Genomic DNA, 10,510 nt, shown 5'->3' with positions numbered 1-10,510 from the left:
TCTTGGTTTCTGGGTTTACGTAGAGGTGATGCTTAATTATCTCGGTGTCTAACCCAAGCATGTCTTCGTGACTTTAGGCGAACACATTTTTATACTTGACCATGATTACTTCATCAACTGCCTCATCTCTAGCCCATTTTGGTTCCGAGTCTCATGATAGTCTCAAGATGGCCCGAATCCAAGGCTACCAACTCCAAGGGCTCGTTTGACTTTGCTTACTTTAGGTTTTGTTCATCCCTAGTTTCCACCTCATGGTCGATGAGCATTGGTGGTGGTGGTAGTGTCATCTTGTCGCATCTCTGTCATCCAAACATCTTTTCCTCTAATTTTGAGTTCTTGCATATAGAATTCTCGTGCTAGTACTTGCTTATCGCAGACCTCCCCTAGACTATTCCTTAGTATTGGTGGTGGTACTTCCTCTAGTTTTAGATGGTAGATGGATGTCACAACCCTTAGACTATTCAGGATTTGGTGCCTTAGGATGGCACCGTAGGGAGATGGAGCCTTCACTACCAAGAAGTTGGTCATGGTTTTGGTGGTGTGGGGACCTTTGCCTGTAGAGACTGACAAAGTTATGGTGCCCACGAGTTGCACTATATCCCCTGAGAACCCTTTCAGTGGCCTGGGTGATGGATGCAGTTGGCTACGATTGATCCTCATTTCCGTTAAGGCATCCAAAAAAGGATGTTGGTCAAGCTACTGTTGCCTATTAAAATCCTTTGGGTGGTATAGTTGGTGACTAGCAAGGTTACCACCAGTGCCTTATCATGGTGGTAAAACACCTTTTTGCAATCTTCATCACCAAACAAAATGGCGACTGTATCCAGACACCTTATTTCTTTTGGGGGTATTTCTAAGGAAAATACCTCCTCGTACCTGGCTCTCTATGCGTATGCCTTCTTGCTAGAGAAGGTGGTGCCGCCTCCGAAGAATCCTCTTGCTATTGTCCGGATCTAGCCTAGGGGTTTTCGCCACGACCTGGACTTTGGCAAGGTGTGTTCCAGGTATCCCCTTGATCTATTATTCACCATTTGGGGCTTTCACTCCTATGCGGCCTTTGGGGTGGTTCCACCCTTTGGCCTGGCAATTGCCTTTGGGGTGTTCAATGGTGGGCGACCAAACGTTCCAATTTCCCGCTCTATCTTTTTCTTAAGGGTGTAGCAGTCTCCGATCCTAAGGCTTTCAGATCGATGGTAGGTATAAAAGCGGTGAGTTCTCTAGTTGCGGTCATTACCGTCTTGGTTGCCTAAATCGTTTTCCACTTGCACGTTCAAACTGGCGTGTGCGTGCTTGGCACCCTACCCTCTTGAGGATGTGTTCCCGTCTCGCCTTAGGTCATGTTGGCTCTTCTTAGCTCTCTCCAAGGCTTTTTCGCTACCTAGTCTATTGGACCTTCTTTTTGCCTGCTCTAACTTGATTTTCATTAGGGCTGTCAAGGCCCTAGCGTATCTTTGGCATTGATGAAACCGCCAGTCTTGTTCATGAACTATCGCAGTGTTCTCAGAGTCTTTCTCGCCAACTTTGTCATGAATAGGATCTTGGGGCTAAATGCCCCCTTAAGAGTGCTGACAGCGTGAACTTTTCATCCTTATCATCTGTCGCCATATGTTCTTTGTCGTCATATGATAATATGATTTCTTATAAGTAATGTGCATATACTATAATAGCTTTACTAGAATTCTAATTTTTTGTTGCATATCATTTTTATATCTAGACAATTTTTTTAATTTATTGGTTTGTTGTTCTAAGCTTGACTTCCTAAGTGCTCGACCTTGCTAGTACATTGGGCAAGCCGGTAAAATCAGACCGAACCGGACCGAACTCGATAAAATCGAAAGTACTGGTTTCGGAGATGAATTGGTCCGATATTGGTTCTTCAATTCTCAAAAACGGTGTATACTAATTTGGTTATAAAATACGTTCAAAACCTGACTGAACAGGACTAGTTACACCTCTGCTCAAATACAAAATATTTTTCAATTTCAAATTTTTAATTCTTTCATCTGATCGTTACATAATCGTTATAACTTTTACAAGTTTCAAAATAAGGTACAAACACCAATACAACTTTTTCAAACTTTAAAAAAAAAAAAATATATATATATATATATTAAGTCATTTCTGTTTTCTTTCACAAAAATAATATGAAATTATTTCTATCTCATTTTCAAATGTTCAATAAAACATCTCAACTCAAATCATTTAATTACTAATAACAAAATTTTGAAGTACTTAAAAGTATGGAAACGAGTCCTTCCTAAAAAAAATTGTAAGATTTTAAATCATGTTCGAAGTAGCCATCAAGGCCATTAAAATGGTCATTTCGATCATTTGAATAACAAGTTATTAGGATTAGGTGCAACAATCAAATCTGTTGACGTATTGGACTAAGTTATCAACCTATTTTACCTAGAATTTAGAAAAAAAAAAATCCTTAAAATTTAGAAAAAAACATCCTTAAAATAATTGCAAAAAGCCAGAAAAGTGGATGGAACGAGAAACATGTTGCTTGGTTGACTCATAAATTTTGATCTTGTGTTGTGTGGGTCATCCCACAATGTCTTCGGTATTTATTATTTATAACTTATAGTTGCATATTATTATATTTCTATATTGCAATATATGTAGAATAACTTATACACTATAACTATATAGTTATGTCATAATGCACTTGTAATACACTAAACATAATATTAATTAGAGAAATGACATGATATAGTTAAAAGAAGTAGATAAATCTAACACTCACATGAAAAAATATGCGAGACTTGCACACATTAATACTATATTTAGCATTATTCTATTTAGTAATGTATGGTATATATAATCTCTTCATAAATATTTATATTTAACAATAATATAATATTACGGAACTGGGACTACTTATAACTTATCATGTTATCTATCCATAAATAAATAAATAAATAAATAAATAAATATATATTAAATGGTTTAATTTATTAAGTTCCTATATATTACTTTTTCAATTTAAAAGTCCAAGTTAATTTATATTTTAAAATGTCCAATAATAAGATTTATTTTTAATAAAAACTATTTGGTTGTAATAAAAGTACTATTTGATTGATGAATAGTTAAATGTTTAGAATTTATTGCAAAATTAAAAATATTTTATATTGATTAAAAGAAAATAAGTTAGTTTTTTTTAATAAAAAGTGCTCGATGAGCCGAATTCAAATAAATATATTAAAATTTTGAGTAATGTTAGATACAGTTCTAGAATTTACAAGTCTCATATACTCATTTTGAAAAAAATGAGATCTACTATTAAAAATTTGATTTTTTTCATAGTGATCTAGATTTATCTAATTTTTTTAAAGAGAATGCGAGAAACTTGCATATTCTACCATTGTAAACATCAATTCTCTAAAATCTTATTTGAAGAACTCGATATATATATATATTCCTTATTTGAATTAGTCTCCACTGAATTCGTTAGCAGCTCAATGGCAGCCTAATCATATTAATGATCGGTCGCCATTAAAATTAAAGGATATACTTTATTGTGTCCATCATCCTCCGGTAACAGTTGATGGAAATTAACTTTGGGAGCTGATATATATCTCTCGTACGACGTTAGAACACCCACCCAACGATAAAACACATGCACACAAATTAACACAGAAAGCAAAATAAGAAGAGCCGCTCAAAGAAGGGAGAGAGAAGAATGGCTACTACTGTGGTAGAGAGCAAAGAATGGTACATGGCAGCCTATGCACCAGAAGGAGTTCTGACCTCCGATCATCTCAAACTCCGGTCTGTGACTCTCTCCGTTGCCGGAGATTCCATACCAGATGGTCATGCCGTTATCGAGACCCTATTTATCTCCGTAGATCCCTACCAACGAACCAGAATGACCGGCATGCAAGACGGGCTTTACTTCTCCCAGTTCAACCTTGACGAGGTACGTACGCACGTAACCTATCTACAACTAAATCGGAGATTTACACCCTCTAATAAAAAATTCAACATCTATCTTTTTAAATAGAGAAATTCTATTTGCTTGAAGACTGTGTACAGTTTTATTGATGAATGAATGTAAAAAAGAAAAAAAATTATCATTTTAAAAAAATATATTATTGTAATTTTAATTTTTTTTTTATTAAATATAATCTATACACGGACTTGACAATATAATTTTTCTATATCAATCATGTATATATATAGGGTGTATGGCTACCCACTCCAAGAGATCATATGCACCTTGGTGCATGTAATTAAGGCAGTTTCCAATGCCGGGTTGATGAGATCGACTTTGGGCAGGGTGGTTTGCTGGCACCTCGCATTAGGGTGGCTAGATCCACCCTCAGTGTGTGGTGGTGCATGTGCAGCAGCCATCTCCATAGCTAGGGTGGATCTCTAGCTAGCAAGAGGTGACGACCCAGCCACCCCCTAAATTTTTGGTATCTTAGATCTAAAGTTTTGATACATGATATGCAATTAAGATTAAAAGGTTCCTAAATAACACGTTCTTAAAAGATATCATTGGGTTTTCAAAGAAGGGTAGTGATCGGGTTACTCGTACTATCCATTTACTACTTATAGTGTATTTGAAGGTTTTTTATTTTTTTATCATTTCCTTTTAAGTATTTTTTTAATATCCTTAATCATTAAGAAAAAATTAAAAAAATATATAATTTTATTAATAGTCACTTTATTAACTATTAAGTAAAATAAAAAATTAAATAAAAAATTAAATAAAAATAATAATAAATAAATAGTAGGAGAGTAATAACCCTATCATTCTCCTTTCAAAGAATCAAGACATGCTCTTAAACCTTAAGTTTTGAGTACTCAAACACGATTTAAGATTTTCTCCTTTGTTTTTATTCTAAAAATAAAAGAAAAATTGCATAAACTCTGCCACTCTGGTCATTTTTTTTTTCCTTCAAAAATGATAGAAAAATATTTGATGTATAAAGAGATTTTATAGAAGTTTCTTTTTTATAAATTCACGTGATCTGTTAAATAAATACGACATATCAAAATTGTCAATTTTATAAAATTTTTATAAAATTATTCAATAAATCTAATATAAGAAGAAAATATTATTTTTAAAAAATTACGTTTCATCCCTACATATACTATACTTATTTTCATTTTTTAATTTTTTTTAGTTTTATTCTTTCTAATCTAATTAAATTTTTCCATTCTTTATTCATACACTACATTTAAAAAAAAATTAAAAATTATGTATGATATATGATATAAAAATAATTAATAAAATTTTCCATTCTCGCGAAACTTGGATGTGGTAACCTTAGCGGTGGAAGGATATATTCAAAGTTGGTAAAATATTGTTTAGATAGTGAATTGAAATATGATAAGTTGAGATGAAAGTTAGAAATTAAATAAAATATTATTATAATATTATTTTTTCATATTATTATTATTATTTTAAGATTTGAAAAAATTAAATTATTTATTATATTTTATATAAGAATTTAAAAAAATTATAATAATAAAATACAAATGTGAAAGCGGTACCGCAGGTAATCACTGCATCTTCAATTGGAAGAGTAATTAGGTCGAAGGACAATAATTACAAAGAGGGTGACATTGTCCTTAATCCTTTCTCTCCGATTGCCGACTATTGTGTCGTACCGTCCAAGTCGTTAATACGAAAGATTGATCCAACATCTGGGGTTCCACTGCCAGATTATCTCAGTTCTCTGGGTAATTCTTGTTGTTGGGTTTTTTTTTTTTTTTTTTTTTTTTGAGTTTTTTTCCTCAATCATTGATGTTAATATCTTCAAGCTAGGCAGTACAATGAGATATGAAAAATGGGGTATATATATCTACATATACAGGGGTACCGGGATTTGCCGCATGGGTGGGGATAGAAATGTTGGGAGAGCCAAAGGCAGGGTCGAATGTGTTTGTTTCAGCTGCGGCTGGAGCGGTCGGAATGTATGCCGGACAATTGGCTAAGCTCAAAGGTTGCAGGGTTGTTGGCAGCACCGGGTCAGATGAGAAGGTATGTCTTATGCTATGCAACCCCGGTATCTGGTGCAGTGCTGCTAGTTGTTAATTGGAATATTAGATTGTTTAATAAGAATACTAGAGGCCATACATGGTGTTTTATCACGCATCAACACTTGAGATGAATGACAGCGTTAAAACCCTTCTATCAGCAAGCTTGTCTAAAGAGTTGTTAATGTACTTATTCTTGGATACTTGCCTGTCATAACCAAATCAGGAAACAAAAGGGGCACAGGGCACTCTAATATGTCCCAGATTATAATACTACCAGTTACATTTAAACAATTGACTGCCTTACATTAGTTAAATTACGTTCTGTTACCAAGTAGCTGAATGCAGAGTGGAGCTTGGAACCCGTTCTCTCTTTATATAGGAGGAAGAAAGATTATTAAAACCATAAATGTTCTTTGTTAAGGTTCGAATCAACAATCTCGACAAAGTCTAGGAAATCTAGAAAAGCTTTTAGCATAATCTACGCATTAAACACGACAAATTGCTAGAACGACAATAGTCTAGACAAATACAATCATTATATTTTTTGTCTCTTCAAGGCACTTCTATTGGAGTTCTCTGTTGGAACTATTATGCTTAGGTATTTGCAACTACTTCTGATGTTTAGTATTTTGCATTATTGGCCTATATTATGACGAATCCTTGTGTTATGCTCTTGACTCCCTACATATACATGAATTTCATTATTGTGTGCCAAATTTAGCCATATCATTAGGATTATATGCATTGCTTGCTTGTTTCTCATGATCAGACTCGTGACCCTGCAATAATTGGTAAACAATACATATGGATTTTTATTAATTGAGAACTACTAAGCTAGAGAAATAATGAGTGGAAACACAAGGTATTAGGTGGCATGTGGTTTTAGAGGTTGGAACTGGTTGCTTGTTCAAATCCCAGATTGATGAAATTTTCTAAAGATCAAGGGTTAAAACATGATACATGTGTCCTGTCTTAACTTTGTTGTTTCTTTTCTCACTTCAGGTGTAAGATGTTCTTACTAGTTTCTTACATTTTATATCTTTGTTGTTTGTGATTCTTAGGTAAAAATCATAAAGGATGATTTTGGATATGACGATGCATTCAACTACAAGAAGGAAACTGATTTAGATGCTACTTTAAGAAAGTAATTAGTATTTAACATTTTCTCCTGTATGTAATTAAATTAGTGGTATCATCACCACAAGCATATCTTGTTTTCTCAACACATAATTATCCATCTTAAATGTTATAGGTACTTCCCTGATGGCATCGATATATATTTTGACAATGTTGGTGGCGAAATGCTTGAGGCTGTGCTCAACCACGTTAACAAGCATGCACGGATCCCAATATGCGGCATGATATCTCAATATAAGAAGGTGAAACATATGAATAAACTACCATTGCAGTCACCATATATTATTCCTTTAAAATGCACGCACATGTAGTAGTGGAGATGCAAATATTTATGATTCTCTATATTAAAGTTTCCCGCTTATGTGTTTGATGCAGAAATGGACAGACAGACATGGGGTAAGAAATCTCCTGAATATGGTAGGTAAAGAGATAAGGATGGAAGGGTTTTTGGTGGGTTCATATTTGGATCGTTTTGGGGATTTTGCAAAGGAAATGGAGAGCTACATAAAAGAGGGCAAGATTAGTTCTAAGTACACAATCTACCATGGAATAGAGAGCTACTTGGAGAGCTTAGGCTCCCTCTTCACAAGCTCTAATATTGGGAAAGTTGTGATTGAATTCAAATGATAATTTGAACATTATCAACTCTATTTTCCTCTGGCTTAAATAATTAAATGGTGAGATTAAAATTTCTGTCATTGGGTTTCTGTGCCATGGTGAGATCTTTAATTATGGAATAATTTTTTTCATCAGTCACTTTTTACTACCCCACATCCTGTGAAAAAAAAAAAAAAAAAAGTCAGGTGTGAGATGTTAGGGTGAATAGTGACTGATGTATAGCAAATCCTTAATTATGAGCTCTCCATATTGTAATTGGAATAATTCTGTGATTGCAGCCTTCTTTTTTATCTAATTTCATTCAGTATGCCGCTGCTTCTACTTGTGGGAACCATTGGAGTTGATATATATATATATATATAAATATATATATTTATATATATATAACCTTATTGTGTGGAAATGAGAGAATTGCTATTTATTAATTTTCGATTGTAGATTAATCCCCATGGACGAGTATTGATTAATTCACTCTTTTATTCTTGCAATCTCTATGCTCCTCGGAAAACCCAGCAATATCTGATATCAGAGCAATCTGGTAATCTCCTGATGGGCAAAAAACAACAAAAAATGAGATTTTGTTCAATTTTTTCTATTTCCATTTTCAAATTTTTCTCTCATATCTCAAAACTCAATAAAATATTTGAATTCAAACTATTTCATTATTATTCAAAGATCGTTTCATTATTACTCGCAAAATTGAAACTACAAATGTTCAAACGACTTATTCCTCAAGAAAAAAGAAATCATGTAAGATCTTAAATAATGCTCGAAGTAGCCATCAAGGCTGTTAAAATGGTCATTTAGATCATTTGAATAACTAGTTGTAGATGAGAAAACGAAAAAAAAATAGTAAGGGAAATACTGCAGCTCTGTTATTCAACGTGAACACTCGACTACAAAACTTCATTTTACAGAACAGTAACGTCAACTATTAAATATGAAAAATGAATAATTTGTTACAGGAAAAATCGCATGACAAATAACGTAAAAAATCCTAAAAGATTGCATGATATCCGAATCTGTTCCGGCAACTTCAAGTCTAAGATCTCCATGATTTGCTCTTGTTATCATCTTTGAAATTCCAATATTGCCGGTGGATGATTTTTAGTTGAATCCGAGATATGCTCAGCTCCTTCCTAGGAGATCCTTATCTTGTTTGAATTACCATTTTGGATTGAATCTATTGCCCCTTAAGACTCCTTATCCTTCAAGATTGCATGATTTGCGAGATTTCTCATCAATTTCTCTAAAAGTTTTGAGACACCTTATCCTCCATTGAATCCCACAAATCAAGCCGGGCTGCTGGGTTGTGCTATTAGTTATTAGGATTAGGTGCAACAATCAAATCTGTTGACATATTGGAGTGAGATTGAATAAATCAACCTAGTACAAGTTGGTGGCACTTGAACCTCGACACTAGAGTAATCCATCTATTTACTTGGGATTTCGAAAAAACATCCTTAAAATAACTGCAAAAGGCCAAAAAGACCAGGGACGAACCTGGAGACTAGAGTAATCCATTTATTTACTTATGATTTGGAGGTTTACTGCTCATTATTTTATATACTATACATCACATTTATTTTTATTTTTTTTATTTTTTATTTTATTTCTGCTAAATTAATTGAGTCCTTCTACTCATTATCCCTATACAACATGCTTACTAAGAGAAAAAAAATAAAATAAAAAATCATGTATGACGTGTAGTGTGTGGATGGTGTGTAGAATTTTTCTTGCTTCTTGACCATCCCACAATCATGTCTTTGGTATTCATTATTTTCTGTTTGAATTTTGCAAGAATCAAATAATGACATTCTTATGTTGATGTTTTAATATTTTGGGCTCTGAATGTCTCTTTTTTCAAGCTTAATCTTAAATTAAAGGTGTGGTAATACAAAATATTGAAGAAAGGAAAAAATAAAATCAAAATAAAATTACAAGAGAATATATTGTATAGCATTAATTAGTGAATTCTTTTATTTGTAAGCTGGTGTGGAGAATAAAATATTTACACTGGTTGCATGATAAATTTTAATTTATAACAGATTTTATTTTTAAACTTGTCTTACAAATTCTTTATATTAGCTTGAGAAATTTGTTTTTCTTAATCAGCATTATGGTCTCAAGAGATGAGATCATTCATCAAAAAAATCATATTTAACACTAAATAAATATTATCTACTCAAGGTAAAATCTAGAATCCTATTCTGTCTACAATATCCAAATTAATTAATGAAACATCTTTTTACAAAGTTTTTGAAAAAAAATAAAAGCAATTTTACAGAATTTAAAATTCAAATTTAATAATATGAAAACCTAATTTAATATTGTGTTGATTTAAAAAAATTATTATTATTAAAAATAATATTTTATTATTATTTTAACTAATAAATAGATAATTCAACGTGAAAATCTCTCTTGAATGACAAAAATAAATGACAAAACATATAATTCTAATTAAATTTTATCTTTATCTTTGCCTCCATTATTATTAAGACCACTTGCATCGGTGTATGCATACACCAATGCAAACCAACTTTTACCTAATAAGTCCATTAAATCTACAAATGCATTTTTTTTTCATAATAGACTACATAATTCTGCATGTTTGGAGAAAAATTGTTCATCATCCATATATTTGTTAATATTCAATTTTAAGACAGCACAATTAGTGTATATTTGTAGATCTTATGTAATGAATTTTAATTGCAAAATGTATAAAAAAAATTAATTTTAAGAAAAAAAATAATAAATTATT

General features: G+C 32.5%; 1 protein-coding gene across 1 annotated transcript; it reads left to right on the top strand.

Annotated features, from left to right (window-relative positions):
* The first annotated feature begins 3,408 nt into the window (after positions 1–3,408).
* LOC121251987 (2-alkenal reductase (NADP(+)-dependent)-like) lies at positions 3,409–8,044 on the top strand. The gene is made up of 6 exons (XM_041151421.1): positions 3,409–3,922; positions 5,511–5,694; positions 5,829–5,995; positions 7,056–7,138; positions 7,247–7,373; positions 7,507–8,044. Exons 1-6 carry the CDS (start codon positions 3,686–3,688, stop codon positions 7,756–7,758), a joined length of 1,050 nt encoding a protein of 349 aa, XP_041007355.1. The 5' UTR covers positions 3,409–3,685; the 3' UTR covers positions 7,759–8,044.
* Positions 8,045–10,510: the final 2,466 nt, after the last annotated feature.

Source organism: Juglans microcarpa x Juglans regia, chromosome 2S (genome assembly GCF_004785595.1).
Source record: "Juglans microcarpa x Juglans regia isolate MS1-56 chromosome 2S, Jm3101_v1.0, whole genome shotgun sequence".
NCBI classification, from domain to species: Eukaryota; Viridiplantae; Streptophyta; class Magnoliopsida; order Fagales; family Juglandaceae; genus Juglans; species Juglans microcarpa x Juglans regia.
The sequence above is the reverse complement of the archived record's forward strand: the minus strand, read 5'-3'. Positions and strand labels throughout refer to the sequence as shown.

Excerpts from the sequence above, each read along its gene's own strand:
- LOC121251987 (XM_041151421.1), top strand. The coding sequence starts at position 3,686 with ATGGCTACTACTGTGGTAGAGAGCAAAGAATGGTACATGGCAGCCTAT. Across the intron at positions 5,695-5,828 it reads AGATTATCTCAGTTCTCTGG|GGGTACCGGGATTTGCCGCA; the intron begins GTAATTCTTGTT and ends CTACATATACAG. Across the intron at positions 7,374-7,506 it reads TGATATCTCAATATAAGAAG|AAATGGACAGACAGACATGG; the intron begins GTGAAACATATG and ends TGTTTGATGCAG.